Source organism: Gymnoscopelus microlampas (genome assembly GCF_963454915.1).
Source record: "Gymnoscopelus microlampas genome assembly, chromosome: 16".
NCBI classification, from domain to species: Eukaryota; Metazoa; Chordata; class Actinopteri; order Myctophiformes; family Myctophidae; genus Gymnoscopelus; species Gymnoscopelus microlampas.
In genome coordinates, this window is record NC_139953.1 from 6,626,287 (window position 1) to 6,647,210 (window position 20,924).

Sequence of the window (20,924 nt, forward strand, 5' to 3'; positions counted from 1 at the left end):
TACAGCAATAAACAAGCAATACAAAATAATGCAAATGTCACACACTACAAACAAGTGAACACGATATCCAGTTAAAATGCAAAACAGGAACTAAAAATGGTTACAGAACATCACCAGGAGCGGCAGTTAACTTAGCAACTTTCAAAAGCAATCACATTTGCCAATAGTACTAATCTCTCTGTAATTTAAAAAGGATTTAAAATAGATTTAAATTCCCCCCCAAAGTGATCAGCTCAGATAGCTTCAGATCCTTATGCAAATCATTCCAGGATGAAGGGGCTGAATATTTAAAAGCTTTTTTTTCATCTTGCCTAATTCCTTTCTTGCTCTCGGAGTTAAAGGTAGGTAGTAAGTGATATTTTTGGGTTAAAACAAAAAGTATTTTGTTAAAAGGTTAAAGCACTATATTCTGATGGTAATCATTGCTATAGAGTGTTTGTTCAGTAACAGGAGTCTCCCCGTCTCTCCAGCTCTTTAATAAACAGAAAATACATTTTCCGGTAGGTGTCAAAAGCTCAGCCAATCAGGAGAAAGTACCCATTTTTAAGCTTCATTTTGATAGTGTTCCAGTTCCAATTTTGTCTGCTCATTTCTTAGTGTCATCACTTCCAATTTCACTTGTTTAATCTATATCCTGATTGAGTTCTCTATCCTGATTGGATAAAATTGGAAATGAAACTGAAACGAAAATGCATTTTCTGTTTTATAAAGAGCTGGAGAGACAAGGAGATTCCTTTTACTGAACAAACACTCTATAGCAATGAGTACTATCAGAATATAGAGCTATTTAACACTTATTTTAACCAAAGATAATCACTTACCCTACCTTTAACATCTTAACGGTGTTTTGAGAACGCAGGAAACCTCACCCAAAACTGACCCAAAAATTTGACTTTTCAGGATTCAAATTCAAAAGTAGCCGATCTACAAGCTCAAAACGCGGAGCTTGTGGATCTGCTACTTTTAATGCTTTCGTGTGATGCTGTAGTATGATCAAGTAGGGCAGGGGGTCTTCAACAGGGGGTCCGGGACCCCTAGGGGGTCCTCAGAGTTACTACAGGGGGGGGGGGGGGGCGCCAAATCTTTGTGTGATAAGCTATCATTTTTTTTACATGAACCGCTGGTTCAAGCGGTTCATGAGAACTTAAGCCAAAAGAGAACTTTAACCAAAAATAACAGATCTACAAGCGCTGCGAGGCGTTGTGAGCTTGTAGATCTGCTATTTTTGGACAAAGAGGTATGGTGTTGACTAGAGGGGGGGAAAAGAGCAGACCAAGTAAAACAATTTTTTTTACAATATAGAGGGGGTCCAGGGGTCATCAATGTGTCCGACATGTCCGTAGCAAGACCCTGATGAAGACCTTCTAGGTCGAAACGCGTTGGTCATACTCATTTGCCTTGCTCTAAATAAATTCATATATTTTTTTCACTTGAGACGGAGTGCCTTGGAATTCTTTTCTTTGCCAGTCTGCATTTCACACCTTTTTTTGGCAAGCAGTACTTCTTTGGAAATACTCTTTTGTGTATGTGTCCGTGGCAAGACTTGTCCATGTCCGCGGTAAATCTTTGCTTAAAAAATAAAGATGACTTGCGAGTCTCCAGGTTTTCTTCAGAATAGGTAGGACACTGATTTAATGAATGCAGAAATGCCTGTGGTGTAAAGTAACAAAGTACAAGTACTTTGTTACAATACTGCTATACTGCCAATACAAAGCCAAAGTGCAGTGACGACGCAAACAATTTGACCGATAAAAGGGTTTAAAAGTGTTTCAATTGGTCAGCCAAATGCGTTATTCTTTTCACTGTCTCTGATTGCCTTTAATCCTTTGAAACGTTCAAAGCAATCAGTTCAATATAGAAAGTGAAGTAGAAAGTAGACAAAGGCTTTGAGGGGGCCGGGTTCGAATTGCAGCTAAGCGCTCTTTTTTAGAGTGGTTTTGAAGGAGAGTAGGGATCCACACTCCTTTACGACTCCTGGTAGGGAGTTCCACATTTTTGTGGCATAGCAGGAGAACAAATTTAACCCCTTTGTTTGAGCCAAATCTGGGTTGGACGTGATCAGTGGAGCTTCCTCTGATGTTGTGATTGTGGACTTCATTGACGTTTGTGAAGTAGTTTGACAGGTACATGGGTGTCGTTTTTTTTTTACTTTTTGTTTATTAATGCCCTGCTTGATCATACTACAGCGTCACACAACAGCATCAAAAGTAGCAGATCAACAAGCTCCAAAAGCTTGTTTTGAGCTTGTAGATCTGCTAGATCTGATGAGGTTTCCACCCCGACAGAGACGATATAGCCTACATATATAGTCCAACTTGTTTAACTTATTTAATTATGTTTGTGTTTATTTGACATGGTTTTCTGTTTTTGCGTTTATTTTACATGTTCTTCTGTTTTTGTTTCTGTTCTGTGTTTCAGATTTGGCTCAGAATCCACTCCATGCCAAACGCACAAGTATGTGTCCCTTTATGAGCTCACATTTCTACAGTTACGGTTGGGCATCCAACCTCAACAATCCGATCAATATTTTCTTGATTAACCCATCAAGACCGGGCACGCATCTGTGTGTCATTTTAAGATTTCTTTGGCTATTCAAAAAATAACAGATCTACAAGCTCATAGCACCGAGTACGCTAAATCTTGAATATTTTTGAAAATCTTTGAATATACACGGTATATCGATTGTTTTACTCAAATCTTTGCTTCTGGGGGTCCCTTGAACAAAATATTTTGAGGGGGGGGGTTCCACGGAGAAATACGTATAATTTTGGGGGTCCTTGACATGAAAAACGTTTGAGAACCACTGATATAGCAAGTACATGTTTTTTTTTCAAAGAAAAATTGTACATTACATTTGTAGAATCCAAAAAGATTTGAGCAAAGATTTGAGTTAAAAATGTTCGCTTTAAAAGATTTAAAGATTTGCACACATTTTCAAGATAAAAAAAAAAAAAAAGTTCTACAAGCTCATAGCGCGGCACTCTTGTATATATCTGCTATTTTTGAATAGCCCAAATAAATCTTAAAATGAGTTGCCGGATTTAATGGGTTATAGAGGATAGTAAAAAATCACTCACCCGCCGCAAAACAATCAAACTCCATCACCTATTCTGATTACTTCCTACTGCTGTTGGATAATCATGGATTTGATGAGTGAATAATCTCATTGTAATCGTCACATTGTGCTGCCAACAAGCAATCAATTCTTGTAAGATCCATTAGGCTCTATGCACAGCTGCTATATTGGAAAGTAATTGGGCCTCCTCCTTACAAGATTGTTTTCACAACCGCATTGCTTTGAGCTTGTAGATTGGCTATAGGCTCTATTCACAGCAGCCATATTATGAAGACATTCACAGGTGTTACCAATGATACTAATGAAGGCTCTGTTCCATTCTGGTCAAACAGAGTTAGGCTGCTGATATTGTTGCATGTTGGCTCACTGGAAACACTCTGCTACACCAGTGGGTCTCAAAGTGTGGACCAGGGACCCTCATGGTTCCTTGAGGGGGTTCCATATGGCCCCTTATGGTTGTGTAACTCTGAGAGTGTACAAATGGAACCAAATGGACCCGTCCGGGTCCATTTGGTTCCATTTGTACACTCTCAGAGTTATGGGGGTCCTTGAAATTAAAACAAGTTTGAGAACCACAGTGCTACACCAAATGGAACAGAGCCTTCATTAGTATCATTGGTAACACCTGTGAAGGAAGAGACCCAATTTCCTTCAGATTTTGGATAGTAGACCACCTTCTTTGACAAAACCATCTTATTATTTATGATATGATTTGATTTGATTGATTGATTGATTGATTGATTGATTTATTGATTTATTGAGTGCCACTTAGATGGTTTGGTGTCTGGGCTGGGTGTAGCTCTGGTCCATAGCCTAGAAGGAGTTCTCTACTGTGTGCTATCACTGTAGGCAGAAAAAGCCCCCAAAATATCTGTTTTTAAAAAATCTAATAATTTCTCTTATGACTCGAAACTAGGCAGCTCTGCAAGTTGGTTTCCTGCAGCTACAGTGTGCTGTAGACCGGCCAGAATTAATTAGCCCATCTTGAGAGGGGTTTTTGCAACATGACTGCCAGTGGTTAATTGGGTAATTATCTCTTCATTAAGGGAACATGTTCTTCGTACCAAAAGTAAAAGTACTAAAATGTTTGAAAAGCAGATCTACAAGCTCACAAAGCGTCACGATGCGACGCGCTGTGAGCTTGTAGATCGGCTATTTTCAATTAGCCTATGTATAGAATAGGGCTAAAGTGGTTAATGTATGTTTTATAATGTAATAATTTATATCTGCAAAGTAACTAGTAAGTTTTCAAATAATTGTAGTGGAGTAAAAGTACAATATTTGATGTTGTGGAGTAAAAGTATTGGAAATTGGAAGTATTCAAGTAAAGTACAAATACCTCAAAATTGTACTTCAGTACAGTAAATGTACTCAGTTACTTTACAACACTGCAGACATGTTACTGTACTCCACTGATCCTTGTTTGAATCGGATGTCTCACAGAATCAGCTTTTCAGTGAATGCGCCGACTGTGCATCCTCATGTCTGTTGTTGTTGGACTCGGCTGAACAGAGGCTGAATTGTGCCTGAGGGGGTAGCTCAGTTAGTAGACTGTGTACCTTTATATCTCCAGTTTATTTTAGTACCAAATCACAAGAAGAGTTGTCTAACCTTATTTGTATTTTTATACAATTTGTGTCCCAGCGCATCTGAAGGACAGTCTTGCGGGGGTCTCGCAGGGTCTAATTGTTTTATTTATTTTTCATCTAAAATGTGCTAAAGCCACTGTACCAATCCGGTAATATCTACATTTCACTTAAATGTCAGAGCTTAACTCGGCATGTGAATATGACATGAATGCATTCATGTAAAGTGGAATCGAAAATGATGTTGCGGTCCGCCAGGACTTCGCCTGGAGTTAGCCAAATATGGCTAATAGTTAAGCTAATTTCGTTACTCACTGTTTGCAGCCGAACGAGGAAATGTCCGTGCTCCATTACTTATCGACGCGAGTCGCGTTATTATTCCCTTAAAGTAATACTAGGTAACTTTTTCAACAAAACTAAAGTTAAATTGTATATCTTTTGTGAGTGGCAAATGTTTCACAACACCCATGAATTTCACCATGAATTTCACGCCCGAAAGCCTTTTCTATTATAATTTCTATTGAAAAGGTGGCTCGTGAGCCTTTCCCGCGAAAATGACGTCATCCGGCCGGAAAACGGAAACGGAAATGTACCGGTTTCCTGTTTAGCCAGGAACTACCGCACCGGTTTCCTGTTTGGCCAGGAACCACCGCGCTAATAACAAAAAGGAATCTTACGCTGTTTTTAAGAGATTGTAGGATTTGAAGATCGAAAAACAACAGAAAAAGAAAACACAGCTCACGGTAACTAAAGCTCCACTGGCTAAGAGCAACGATCCACAGATCATATAAAACAATTAAAAGAACGATTTTTGAAACGCTTCCGTCTTCCGGTGAAAACGCATTACTTTAATTTTGAATTAAGGGAATAAAGTCATTCTAGCCAAAGGGAACAACTTAAGCCCTGTTTCAAAGAGTGAAAATAGAAGACAAGTTGTGAGCTTCACTTTTATAAAGGCTAAATGTGAATTAATGGCAGCAAAAGTTTGAGGGAAAAAGATCCTGCATGGGTCGAGCTCTAAACCCACCAGTAAGATGGAGAGAGAGGTTGGGGTGTGCATCCTGCTAGAGATTTGCTCTATTGTTTGAATTGGACGTCTCACAAAATCAACTTTTATAAGTGAAAGCGCCGTCCATCCCTGCATCCTCGTCTGTTGATGTTGGGCTCAGCGAACAAAGGAGGAATTGTTTCTGTGTGTGTGTGTGTGTGTGTGTGTGTGCGTGTGCGTGTGCGCGCACGTGTCTGCGTACTTCTGAGGACCAAATGTCTTCACAAGTACAGTAGAATTTGAGAGATAGACATAGTGAGGACCATTTTCCTTATCCTCACACGAGAAATGGTTGTTTTATGGTTACAGAAAAAAAAACTTTTAGATTTAGGCTTTATGATTAGAAAACGATCCAGGTTAGAGTTACAGTAGATACAGTAGAGTAGACTTATACCTGATTTACACTTAGTTGCATGCCAGTGTGGAGCACCGAAAAATAGCTGATATGCAAGATCATAACGCGTCGCAGCGCGACGCGTATCTGCTTGCATATCTGCTATTTTTCGGCTTTGGGCCTACGGTTAAACCCCCCCCAAAAATGCCTTTTAGAAAACCTAAGTACTAAAATATTGATGGTCCTCACAATTATAGTAATACAAAAACATGTGTGTGTGTGTGTGTGTGTGTGTGTGTGTGTGTGTGTGTGTGTGTGTGTGTGTGTGTGTGTGTGTGTGTGTGTGTGTGTGTGCGAGTGCATTTGAATCTCCAGTTTCTGGGTTCAACAGCGGCCAAAGCACAGTACGGGTATCACAGCGTGGATAATTAAGACGTGCTGGCATCGGTGCCGCTCTGTAAACTCTCACCAAAATGAGCCCAAAGTGAGCGGAGATGTTCGGATGCTTCCAGCTGGCCTGGAACATGAAGTATCTATTAGCCTTTAGAAACAGTTCTATCCTCAGGGGTTTCTGTAGCCCAGTAGTTATAGCAGTGGTGGAAGAAGCACTCAGAATCATTTTTTGAGTGGTGCCAGCCACTCCTACACTTGAACGTGTGTGTGGGTCCGTCCGTCCGTACGTCCGTACGTACGTACGTTTGAGCACGGCCTCAACAGCTGCAGCTGATTGCAACACAAGGATGCAACCAGTTACACTAATTCAAAGGCACCACTCTCTTCACACAGGGTGTGATTCTTTTTTTTTTGTATGCTTCCTAATAATAACCTAAAACTGCCAGATAACTAGTGAAGTTTTCAAATAATTGTAGTGATTTAAAAAGTACAATATTTTCCTCCGAGATGTAGTGCAGTAGAAGTATTTTTTTTTTCAATTTAAGTAAAAGTACCTCAAAATTGTGCAGTACTTGAACAGTAACTAACTGTATGGCAGGGGTCTTCAACAGGGCGTCTGGGACCCCTAGGGGGTCCTCAGAGTTACTACAGGGGGGGCCGCCAAGTCTTTGTGTGATAGGATATCTTTTTACGTTAACCACTTGAACCCTAGCATCCCTTTCCTGAGGAGAACTTCAGCCAAAAATAGCAGATCTACAAGCTCACAACGCCTCGCAGCGCGAGGCGTTGTGAGCTTGTAGATCTGCTATTTTTTGGCAAAGAGGTTTGGTGTAGAGGGAAGAAAAGAGCAGACCAAGTAAAAAAAAAAAAAGAGTTTAATCTGCAACACAATTTGATACAATATAGAGGGGTCCCTGCTTCATCTTTCTCTATGCTAGGGGGTCCTTGGCCTGAAAAACGTTGAAGACCCCTGCTATATGGAGTGAAAACACACGTAGATTACTGGTCATTATGCCCGGTCTCTTTAGTTTGTATTGCTATAACCCATTTAGACCGGGAACGCATATATTTTTTTTACGTTTTTAACTCTAATCTTTTGGGGATTCTACAAATGTCTTCTAAATCCTAACTGTTTCTTTGAAAAGGACTTATGTTGCTATAATATCAGTGGTTCTCAAACTTTTTTCATGTCAAAGACCCCTAAAATGGTATGTATTTGTCCACAGACGGTCTCGTCATACTGTAAGACAGTGACAGTGAGAGGCAGTGAGTTAATGGGTTAACGGACTTGACAGATCAGCTGAGTGACGTGCGTTGGCCGCATGCTGCATCTGCTTTGTTATTTCTATGTCAATTGGATTGTGATTGTCGTTTGAATTGGACGCATCCTTCATCAGAGCCCTTCTCCCCCGCTACCACGTGCCTTTTGGTGCACGTGCACAACCCCAGAACATTGTCGTCGCATGCACTACACACACACTGTAAGCAGTGGTGCAAAGTAACTAAGTACATTTACTCAGGGGCTGTACTTAAGTACAATGTTGAGATGCTTTTCAATTTTTTTTTTTTTTTTTTACTTCTACTCCACTACATCTTTGAGGCAAATATCGTATTTTTTACTCCACGACAATTGCATGACAGTTTTAGTTACTAGATACTTCGCAGATTACAAAACATAAATTAACCACGTTTGCCGAGTGCAGCACTACGAGCTAGTAGATCTGCTTTTTTTGAAAAATCGTGAAAATGTGTGCAAATCTTTAAATATATATATTTTTTAAAGCGAACATTTGTAACTTGCTTCTGGGGGGTCCCTGGAACTAAATATTTTATGATGGGGGTCCGCGGCCAAACAATATAATTTTGGGGGTCCTTGACATGAAAGAGTTGAAGAACCACCGCCCTATTTGGCTAGTCGAAAATAGCCGATCTACAAGCTCACAACGCATTGCACCACGAAAAGGAGTTATTTTACTTTGGTACTTTAAGGATACTTTTATCCCAATACTTACATGTAACATTTTGCACACAGGCCTTTTACTTGTAACTGAGTATTTTTACATTGTGGTTATTGGTACTTGCAAAAAAAGGGGGGGGGGAGTACTTCCTCCACCACACAGCAAGATGTAGGCAGGTCGGGGGTGTGCTCTACTGGTTTTCGCCGACAATAGGCTCTATTCACAGCAGCCATATTATGAAGACATTCACAGGTGTTACCAATGATACTAATGAAGGCTCTGTTCCATTCTGGTCAAACAGAGTCAGGGTGCTGATGTTGTGCATGTTGGCTCACTGGAAACACTCTGTTACACCAGTGGGTCTACAGTTGGGGTCCAGGGACCCTCATGGGCTTCCAAATGGCCCCTTACGGGTGTGTAACTCTGAGAGTGTACAAATGGAACCAATTGGACCCGTAAGGGTCATCACTTCCTTCACTTGTGAAGGAAGTGATAATATGGCTGCTGTGCATAGAGCGCGACGCCTTGGTTCCAAAACTGGATTATTCGTTTAATCGGAAAAAGTAATCGATAGAAGTAATCACTACGAACATAATGGATAGTTGCAGCAGGCCTACCCCGTCACACGCTATTAGTCTCTGTGACTTCCTCCACTGCCAGCAACTTGGTTGAATGCTTGATTCTGATTGGTCAATCACTGTATTCATCTTTTTTTTTTTAATAATGACCGCTGAACCTACCTTCAACCAGTGGTGGAAAAAGTACTCAAATGTTTTATTTAAGTAAAAGTATCAATACTGCAATGTAGAATTACTCTGTTACAAGTAAATGTCCGGAATTAAAAATGTACTTGAGTAAAAGTACAAAAGTATTGGTATCAAAATGTACTTAAAGTAACAAAAGTAGAAAATACTCATAATGCAGAATGTCCCATTTCAAGTTTTCAAATGTGTAACATTTTGTTGATGTTGCGTCGCGATGCAACGCATTGTGAGCTTGTAGATCTGCTATTTTCAAATGGTCGAAATGTACTGTATATAGGTCTGAAGTGGTTAACTTATTTTTTGTAATAAATCTACAAAGTAACTAGTAACTAAAGTTTTCAAATAATTGTAGTGGAGTAAAAGTACAATATGTGCCTCTTGAGATGTAGTGGAGTAGAGTAAAAGTATAGAAAATTGAAAATACTCCAGTAAAGTAAAAGAAATACCTCAAAGTTGTACTTTAATTACAGTACTTGAGTAAATGTACTCAGTTACTTATCACCACTGCATGCAACAAGCCATGTCCCCACCTCTTTGTAAGGAACAGCAGGGAGGAATAACTGAGCAACAGTCCGTCCTACCACCCGCTGTGTAAACGGAGGCTGCCGGGAAATGACAGCAGAGAGTGACAGTCACAGTTGTCTGCCATAAATAACAAGCAGAGAACTCCATTACGAGTCTAACGAGTTAACCACAAAATCACTTTTTAAAGGGATAGTTCACCCCCAAAATGACTTTTTTCACCCCATGGAGACTTGAATTCATGGATATTTTTTTGTTTTTTGTCGCATTCCTAACTAAGCCAATAATTTGATGACCGGCAGCGGTTTCGGTAGGAGACACAAAGAGTCTCCTTTGTGTGTCCTACCGGAACCGCTGCCTACCAGGTCCGCTGGTCATCAAATTATCGGCTTAGGAATGCGACAAAAACTGAAAAATTATCCATGAATTCAAGTCTCCATGGGGTAGACTGCCCCAGCGTGTCTCATATCATGTCTAGACGGGGTGGGTTCAAAATCTCCGGAGAAAAATTCTGCTGGATCCTATTGGTTCACCGATCTGTCCGTTAGCCCCCGCCCCGCCCCACGCCCCTCCTCCTCCCCAATGCGTAGCATTGAGAGCCCTGACGTCAACATTTGGAGCGACGCCCACTGCACTCTGGTTGGTTGGGAAAATGAAACACTTCCTATGCCCGGAACATCAACTGGTTGGTCCAGGCTTTTATTTGTTTAGCAAATCTAAAAAATAAAAGCCTGGAGACCGAGGCTACCATGGGGTGACTAATTTGGGTGAACTATCCCTTTAACACTTGATTTGGTATAGATACACACGGAGATAGACGGGAACGCCCAAGAACGCCCATTCGATTTTGGGTCGGGGGAAAACACAACGATCTGCCTCATAGAGTTACATCATACACGATCGTTTGGATCACTTTCAGAGCTATTTTATGGACGATAGAAAGATTGTCAGCCAAGAAAAAATCCATCAGAAGGACAGCTGGAACACAATCGTCCACTCGCCCTCGGCAAAGTTGACTTATTATTAAGATATATGTGACTAAAAAGACCAAACATTGACAATCTATGAGCTCATAGCGCGTCGGAACGCGAAGCCTTGTAACTGTGAGCTAGATTGGCAATGTTTGGTTTATGTTCCCCCAGAATACGTAAACTGGGGTTCATGTGCTTTATCACTGATCAGATTATCCTTATATCTTATTGCATTAGTCAAGTTTCAGCACAAGCACCACCGAGACCGGAGATGTCTCACTCTTTCCAGCTCCGTCTACCTAAACACTCGCCCCAAAACACAGTCGCCCCGGGGCAAACCCGCCGGTATTCACCTGGTATTCCTAAACGGAACCTCAGTAAAACTATGTCTAACCCTGAACTTATTTCAAACCGTAAAACAAATACAAGAATATAGCTGCAAGCAGCGATAATACAGGGCCAGACATGGAAACGAGAGAGAGAGAGAGAGAGAGAGAGAGAGAGAGAGAGAGAGAGAGAGAGAGAGAGAGAGAGAGAGAGAGAGAGAGAGAGAGAGAGAGAGAGAGAGAGAGAGAGAGAGAGAGAGAGAGAGAGAGAGAGAGAGAGAGAGAGAGAGAGATGGATACTGGAGAGAGAGAGAGAGAGAGAGATGGAAACGGAATAGATTGATGAGAGAGAGAGAGAGAGAGAGAGCGCCATGGAAACGGAATAGATTGAAGAGAGACATGGAAACGGAATAGATTGATGAGAGAGAGAGATGAAAACAGAATGGATTGATTGGACATCTCAACCTATTGCCATTAACAGGAATCGAACTCTCAACCTTCGGACTAATAGGCTGCAACACTACCTATAGTGCTATAGTTTTGTCCAGGCTGATGTTGTCTGTTGAAGATCATAAACTCTTGCCTTCTGTCATGAACCAAGCCAACACTAAGATCACTCGTTCACAAACCATTTACCAATAGAGAAATTGTATGTCTCCTCGCAACCGAAAACAGTGAAAGCAGCCGATCTACAAGCTCAGAAACACGTTGCTATCTGAAAGGTTTTGAGATTGTAGATCGGCTATTTTCAGAATGAGGTATCTCATACGTTGAAAAACGTACTCTCAAATATGCATTTCAGGTTATCTTTACCATTTGCACATGTATTCATTGATACAGTCATGTTGTTTGCAATTCAACTTAAATGAAGTCTGCAAGTGAGGCTTGAACTGACGACCTTGAGATTGTGAGGCACTCATTTAAGGGAGACGCCATTGGACCAACAGACAAGGAACTGTGAAAAAGGAGATCACACAGATGATACAGTTTCACGCAAATAGCTGAAAAATCCTGGGTTTAAGTGTTTTTCAAACTGCTCAAAATTGCGGACAATCTAAGGGCGGAGCTTACTGGTCAAAGCGATAGATGTGTTCCTCATGAGTCAAGGCACAAGTGTAAGCAAGTTTCACGACTTTCGGCCAAACGAGGCATGACTTTTGCCTGTTTAAAGTTTGCATTTTCAAAAAATTGCTATAGCGCCCCCCTTTGGCCAATTGGAGTGAGATTGGTTTCAGTGATATTTGGAATGACTCTCTACATTACTGCAACGTTTCAAAGAAATGTGAGTCTTGCATGTATGTGTTAGGGGCAGATGAATAATTTTCATAAAACTGCAATAGTTAAAATCTATGGAATCCTGGGATTTTGGAGCAATCTGCACGAAACGTTTAACACTTGAACTTTGGACCTCTGCCGACATAATGATGGGAGCGGATTTTCCATAAGTGAAAAAATGCAGAAGTTAGGAGCCAATGGCTATTTTTCATATAATTCAAAATGGTGGGCAATCTAAAGGTCAGAGGTCAAAAGTCAGACCACAAAAGTTGTCGGGCATGAAGAGATGCATATGTGTATCGAAGTTTCATGGTTGTAGGTCAAACAGGGCATGAGTTGTACCTGTTCAAAGTTGGCACTTTCAATTGAGTGCTATAGCGCCACCCTTTGACGAATGAGTGTGAGAATTATTTCTTGGTAGTTTTTCTTGAGCATCTACCATATGGCCGAGTTTCGTAAAAAGCGTATGCACGGTTAATCCAGAACTGGCAAAAACAAGTATTTTTCAAACTGCTCAAAATTGCGGAAAATCTAAGGGCGGAGCTTAATGGTCAAATCGATACGTGTGTTCCTCATGAGTCAAGGCACATGTGTAAGCAAGTTTCACGACTTTCGGCCAAACGAGGCATGACTTATGCCTGTTTAAAGTCTGCATTTTCAAAAAATTGCTATAGCGCCCCCCTTTGGCCAATTGGAGTAAGATTGGTTTCAGTGATATTTGGAATGACCCTGTACATTTCTGCAAAGTTTCAAAGAAATGTGAGTCTGCATGTATGTTTTAGGCGCAGATGAATAATTTTCATAAAACTGCAATAGTTAAAATCTATGGAATCCTGGGATTTTGGAGCAATCTGCACGAAACGTTTAACACTTGAACTTTGGACCTCTGCCGACATAATGATGGGAGCGGATTTTCCATAAGTGAAAAAATGCAGAAGTTAGGAGCCAATGGCTATTTTTCATATAATTCAAAATGGTGGGCAATCTAAAGGTCAGAGGTCAAAAGTCAGACCACAAAAGTTGTCGGGCATGAAGAGATGCATATGTGTATCGAAGTTTCATGGTTGTAGGTCAAACAGGGCATGAGTTGTACCTGTTCAAAGTTGGCACTTTCAATTGAGTGCTATAGCGCCACCCTTTGACGAATGAGTGTGAGAATTATTTCTTGGTAGTTTTTCTTGAGCATCTACCATATGGCCGAGTTTCGTAAAAAGCGTATGCACGGTTAATCCAGAACTGGCAAAAACAAGTATTTTTCAAACTGCTCAAAATTGCGGAAAATCTAAGGGCGGAGCTTAATGGTCAAATCGATACGTGTGTTCCTCATGAGTCAAGGCACATGTGTAAGCAAGTTTCACGACTTTCGGCCAAACGAGGCATGACTTATGCCTGTTTAAAGTCTGCATTTTCAAAAAATTGCTATAGCGCCCCCCTTTGGCCAATTGGAGTAAGATTGGTTTCAGTGATATTTGGAATGACCCTGTACATTTCTGCAAAGTTTCAAAGAAATGTGAGTCTGCATGTATGTTTTAGGCGCAGATGAATAATTTTCATAAAACTGCAATAGTTAAAATCTATGGAATCCTGGGATTTTGGAGCAATCTGCACGAAACGTTTAACACTTGAACTTTGGACCTCTGCCGACATAATGATGGGAGCGGATTTTCCATAAGTGAAAAAATGCAGAAGTTAGGAGCCAATGGCTATTTTTCATATAATTCAAAATGGTGGGCAATCTAAAGGTCAGAGGTCAAAAGTCAGACCACAAAAGTTGTCGGGCATGAAGAGATGCATATGTGTATCGAAGTTTCATGGTTGTAGGTCAAACAGGGCATGAGTTGTACCTGTTCAAAGTTGGCACTTTCAATTGAGTGCTATAGCGCCACCCTTTGACGAATGAGTGTGAGAATTATTTCTTGGTAGTTTTTCTTGAGCATCTACCATATGGCCGAGTTTCGTAAAAAGCGTATGCACGGTTAATCCAGAACTGGCAAAAACAAGTATTTTTCAAACTGCTCAAAATTGCGGAAAATCTAAGGGCGGAGCTTAATGGTCAAATCGATACGTGTGTTCCTCATGAGTCAAGGCACATGTGTAAGCAAGTTTCACGACTTTCGGCCAAACGAGGCATGACTTATGCCTGTTTAAAGTCTGCATTTTCAAAAAATTGCTATAGCGCCCCCCTTTGGCCAATTGGAGTAAGATTGGTTTCAGTGATATTTGGAATGACCCTGTACATTTCTGCAAAGTTTCAAAGAAATGTGAGTCTGCATGTATGTTTTAGGCGCAGATGAATAATTTTCATAAAACTGCAATAGTTAAAATCTATGGAATCCTAGGATTTTGGAGCAATCTGCACGAAACGTTTAACACTTGAACTTTGGACCTCTGCCGACAACTTCTAGGCGGCGGAATTTCCATAAGTGAAAAAATGCAGAAGTTAGGAGCCAATGACTGTTTTTCATATAATTCAAAATGGTGGGAGATCTAAAGGTCAGAGGTCAAAAGTCAGAGGGTGAAAGTTCAGCATGAGGAGACGCATATGTGTATCCAAGTTTCATGGCTGTAGGTCAAACAGGGCATGAGTTGTACCTGTTCAAAGTTGGCATTTTCAATTGAGTGCTATAGCGCCATCTTTGGACAAAAGATTGTGAGAATTATTTTTTGATCGTTTTTCATGACCATCTACCATATGGCCGAGTTTCGTAAAAAGCGACAGCACGGTTCAGCCAGAACTGCGAAAAGTGGCAGAAGAAGAAGAAGAAGTGACAGAATACTGCCAATATCAAAACAGGTACAGAGCTGAGAGCTCTGTCCCTGTAAATACACGAACCGCTGGTCGGTGAAAATGGGGGCGAGCGTGTTTTGGGGCGAGTTTTCTGGTTACCACACGTCTGCCTCCGTGTTGCCAAACATGTTTACATATGCAGTGTTTAATCGCCTGGTAGAGACACTAGTACAAGATATGATCAATTAAACTTACCATAATATCAAAACCCAACAGCCATTAAGTCATCAATAATGTTTATAGTGAATTTGAAGTACAGTTAGAGACTGTTTTGTGAACGGCACGTACCGACGCCATTATCATTTGGCGACATACGTCATTTAATATCATGCAGATTTACACACTGCTTTAGCTCCGTGTTCATTGCCAGATTAACAATTGTGTTTTCTGTAGGTTTTTAAACGAGGATAGGCTAGGGTTTGGCTTGTTTTGTGTGTAAATCGCTGCATGTTGCGTTTCCAAACTGTAATGGCGTCGATGTCTCCTGTACTAGGAATTCACTAAAACGTGTTCTATAAACATCATTGATGAATGAATGGCTTTTGCTTTTTGATATTATGATAAGTTTAATTGATCATATCTATAGGAAATGTAATAGTGTCTCTTACCAGGCGATTAAATCAGATAACCTCGGGCCATTGTGTTGTGTTGGATCCTCTGTCCAGTCAGGACAACATTCCAGTCGGACTCTTGTTTAATTTGCTAATGTAACGTTCCTTGTCGAGTGGCAACAAGGTTCTGTGCCTGTGATCTGGCAAGCCATGACGCTGCTTTTTAAATTGGTATACTTTTACAGCATGTGAGTTTGAAAACCCCACTTCCCTCTGTCTATACCAGCTGGGGGAAATCTATGTTTTCCCCCGACCGCGACTCCGCCTCCGTAGTCGAGAGAGAGAGAGAGAGAGGGACAGAGAGAGAGAATAAAAGTAATTTTCCCAGGGGAGAATTTAGCCTTGGGCACAGTCATTTTCTTTCACTTGAAAAAAAAAGACACACACATCAGGAAACACGTGAGAAGCATTGGACACGCTGCTAGCTAGACAGTCGCTTCACATAAAAAAAACATGTGATAAAAGAATTATAGATTTAATATTAACAAAACAACGTCTTTCCCATTCAATCTGGGAACGCATCTGTGTCATTTTTAGATTTCTCTGGGCTATTCAAAAATAGCAGATCTACAAGCGCATATCGCGGCACCGAGTGCCGTGCTACGAGCTTGTAGATCTGCTATTTTGGAAAAATTGTTTGTGCAAATCTTAGAATATGTATATATTTTCAAAGCAAACGTTTTTTACTCAAATCTTTGCTTCTGGGGATTCGACTTTTTTTTTTTTGGAAAACTTACAATATCAGTGGTTCTCAAACATTTTCATGTCAAGGACCCCCAAAATTATATGTATTTCGCCATGGACCCCCATCTCAGAACTTGTTGTTCCAGGGACCCTCAGAAGCAAAGATTTTAATTACAAATGCTCGCTTAAAAATATGTATATATATTCAAAGATTTGCACATATTTTGTGATGATTTTTCAAAAGTAGCAGATCTACAAGCTCATAGTGCGGCACTCGGTGCACGCGGACTGGCGACGCATGCACGCTCTCGCCTATAGGCCCAGCCTAGACTAGCGTTCTGGCTACGCCACTGGCTTGTACGACGAAGTAGTAGGGCATTCGTTTGTAAAAAACAAAATTAGAAAGATACAAGGTTTCTGCCTGACTTATTACTGTCTGTCACAGACAGTTGTGTGGGTTTGAGTTATTGACCGTCTGGTGTGTGTTTCATTCTGTCTGTCTGTCTGTCTGTCTGTCTGTCTGTCTGTCTGTCTGTCTGCCTGCCTGCCTGCCTGCCTGCCTGCCTGCCTGCCTGTCTGTCTGTCTGTCTGTCTGTCTGTCTGTCTGCCCGTGGCACTAAACAACAGAGGCTAGAGTGGAGCTCATCACCATTCTCCATTCAGGAAATAAGTGGAGCTCATCACAGTTCACAATTCAGGAAATAAGTGGAGGAATCTTATCCAAAAAAGCCCTTTTATGCCTGCTTATCTGTCTAGAGGCTAGAGTGGAGCTCTTCACAACTCTCCATTCAGGAAATAAATCAGAATTAGAAATCTTATCGAAATCATCCAGTTTATATTTTTTTTGCATCCAATCTACAGCCGTCAGATCCAATCGATCCACATCCATTCTACAGAATATTTTAACCTGCTAAAGCCAGTGAATGATGGCCTGCCAGCTAGTGAAGGTCCTTACCAGTTTAATTTGCACCCCCTGTATGCGTATTCATTCAGACCAGACTGGAATACTACGGTATCTTGTACAGGGGTTCCCTCTCCGGCACCCAAACTAATGAAAACAGCCGATCAACAAGCTCACAACACGTCGCATTGCGACGCGTTGTGAACTTGTAGATCTGCTATTTTCACTACTTCTTAAAACTGTTCAAATGTATGGAATTTATTTGATTTTCATTTATTTGTTCATGAAATTCTTTTGAAAAAGTTTGAATTTATGAAACATTTTTTTGTGATTTCTTTTTTTTTTTAATCTTTTGAAAGAATAATTATTATAAACAAAATATACGAAACAAAAAATAATTGGATAATTTACTTCCATCCATAAAATTGGTCCACAACCCCAAAATGGGTCCCGACATGATTCTGATTACCTTAACGTAACCTTTCCCTCAAATTGTAAATATCTACAAGTTCATAGTGCGGCACTCGGTGCACGCGGACAGGCGACGCATGCGCGCCCTCACCCGCTCTCGCCTATAGGCCCAGCCTATACTAGCGTTCTGGCTACGCCACTGGCTTGTACGACGAAGTAGTAGGGCATTCGTTTGTAAAAAACAAAATTAGAAAAACATAATAGGCTCTATGCACAGCAGCCATATTGGAAAGAAATTGGGCCTCTTCTTACTTCCTTCACAGGTGTTACCAATGATACTAATGAAGGCTCTGTTCCATTCTGGTCAGGGTGCTGATATCGTGCATGTTGGCTCACTAGAAACACTCCATTTTGGTTCACAAATGGCCCCTTATGGTGGGTGTGTAACTCTGAGAGTGTACAAATGGAACCAAATGGACCCGTAAGGGTCCATTTGGTTCCATTTGTACACTCTCAGAGTTACGGGGGTCCTTGAAAATAAGACAACCACTATGCCACACTAAATGGAACCGAGCCTTGATATATAGTTGCGCGCTGGTGTCGCGTATTGTGAACAACCATATAGGGGAAACACACGTTGTGAGCCTGTAGATCTGCTGCTAACGACGCACAACAACCAAGTGCACATAAGGCATAACACGTTCCCTCCTCTCTCCTCAGGCGGGCGTCGCCGTTCAGCGCCGGATGAGGCGGAGCTGCTGAAGGTCAGCAAGCGATTGGTCGAAGATGCTGTCAGTCGGGCCTTGCAGCAGTACAAGCAGGAAACGCTTCAAAATGGGGGCGGGCCTAACGCCACCGCGGACGCGGCGCAGCCGGCGGACAACACTACAGAGACTCCGAGTGCGGTGGACACTCCTCAAGCCACGGGAACCGCTAATAAGTCGGACCCCGCGGCGAATTCCGCCACCGACACCAGGAAGTGACCTCGTCGGTATAGGTCACGAGACTGAACCAATCGGGTGTCCAGGAAAACAGTCGGCCAGGTTTGGCTAACCATGGAGGGAGGGAACCAGTCAACCAGGCAGTCACACACAAACAAACAAAACGACCAGTCCGTTGGTGGTGGAACCTCCTGCTGCCTGGAGTCAACAGCCAACCAGTCAGCCCCCAGTCCTGCTGACCGAACCAAGCCAGCAACCCAACCAGCTAAATTAACCTAGCCAACATTGCTAGCTGACGATCCCATTGGTCTCAGCCTTGACACCGATGCCAGCTACCTACAGTAGCTAGCTTTGCTGTGCACAACCGTGGTCAAACCTAGTAGCCAGACACGGTATTTGTATGCTAAGGTAGCTGACTTTGCCAGCAGCCGAGCTAGCTATGCTAAGCTATGCTGCCGCTGAGCACAGTGTTCACGCACCCACACACACAAATGAAAATAATGCTCTAACAATAAGGATATATCCTTATCTATGTATGTGTTTGCACTGTAGATAATACAATGCAAACCTCCAGACCAACACATGGCACAACTACCTTCAAAAGGATTTCTTTTCTCCTGCCACTCACATGTTAGCATTTTAGAATTTGATTCCTCACGTAGCTTTTGTTTGTATGAAGGTTTCGTTAAGTATCAACTGCAATTGAAACACAACAGAAACACCCTTTTGAAAGAAAACAAAACCCCCTCCCTAAATTTCTTTTGGATGAGGTGCACATGTTATTTACCAGGGTCTTTCCCATCCCCCCCGGTATGTCGTACAGGAGACAAATGGCCTCCGTGTGAATATTATTATGGTCTGTTGTGACCTCTGAAAGGTCAACGACGGGAGATAATTTGCAGCAAAGGACAAGGGCTGAGAAGAACTGACTGAATCCAGTGGCGATTGGTTTGCATCGTTTCGGATTAAAATGCACCAGGACCGGTTCCGTTCACTTCACAAAAGAAAAAAAATGTAAGACTATTTAGGAGAATTTATTTATTTTATATAATTTAGGAAAATCCTCCAACGTTCTGTGTGTTCATTTCCTTTTGACGAGAGGTTGGTCACATGCAGCCAAGTTAACCCCGACGACCTTATGTGGGGCAAGTTTTCTAAAAATGTGTCCAAAATGTTCAAGTTCTGTAATTAGCGAAAATAGCAGACCCGCAAGCTCAAAACATGTCTCAATGTGACGTGTCATGAGCTTGTAGATCTACGAGGGGGAGGCGGGACATCCGCTTTTATAATGTGCATAGATATTTTCAGCTCTTCCGTTGCACAGACTGTTAGGTGGAAGCGTTTGAATATTGCGTGGAGGCAGCGGTCTGCCTCGAGAGACTTAAGCTTGACGTTGGCTGAACCTCAGTCCTGCGTTAACAGACAGTATACAGCAGTGGCTCTCAAAGAGGGGACCGCCCCAGAGGTCCTTGAGGAGGGGGTTCCAGGGGTCCCCAGCAAAATTAGTTAACATGCAGTAGCATCAAAATGTGTTTTACCACTTTAACCCTATGTGCTCTACATAGGCTAAAAATAGCTGATCTACAAGCTCACAAAACGTTGTGAGTTTGTAGATCGTCTATTTTTGGAATTTAGGATTATGTTTTTTAGTTTTTTTTTTATGAGTATTTTAATGGTGAGGGGTCCCTGACATGGAAAAGGTTTGAGAGCCACTGTTGTACAGTATGAAGCTGTTGAACGCCAACTGTCACTGTATAGAAAGAGAACGTGACGTCGCACCGTTGAAAGCAATAGCTTGAAAACCTCCCAAGATGGCGCCACCTGTCCATTGAAGTCAATGGAACGGGGGGTGGGGGCGGGGGTGGGCCGTTCGACCCTCAGACAATCGCCTAGACATCTGACACTAAAATGCTGAAAGGCTTTATTAACCACATAGCCTAAGCTGGATTAATACATAAGCTGGGTATTTTCATATTTAACCCCCGCCGTACACGACACCTCTTGAACCTTTTTTTTCTGAAGCCCTCTGTAGTGTTCACACACATCTGTGAACATCTGTCTCGCTTTAGCCAGACGATCCGAGATCTTCGCCTATTGATAACGATCAGGCGACGTTTAAATTCAAAGTATCGGTTAAAACTGTAAAAAAAAAAATAACTGCATCGCAAGAGCCAACGCAAAGACTTTAGGCCGGGCCTTCAGAGTAGCACGGTGACATGACTGTTTTTTTTAAAGCAGTCGCCGTGGGTTTGTTAGCGAACATTTTCGACCGCTGTTGTGGCCAATACATTGAATTTAGATTTCCCCGGACAGAGATCGCTGATCATCTGGCTAC

General features: G+C 41.7%; 1 protein-coding gene across 1 annotated transcript in view; it reads left to right on the forward strand.

Moving 5' to 3' along the window:
- akap7 (A-kinase anchoring protein 7) overlaps positions 1-20,290 on the forward strand; it is a 135,543-nt gene extending 115,253 nt beyond the window's left edge. The window contains exons 8-9 of the mRNA XM_084081607.1: positions 2,419-2,454; positions 18,369-20,290. Coding sequence (XP_083937733.1) covers positions 2,419-2,454; positions 18,369-18,631 — 299 coding nt within the window. The 3' untranslated portion in view covers positions 18,632-20,290. The remainder of the gene's footprint in view (positions 1-2,418; positions 2,455-18,368) is intronic.
- The last annotated feature ends 634 nt before the right edge of the window (positions 20,291-20,924 follow it).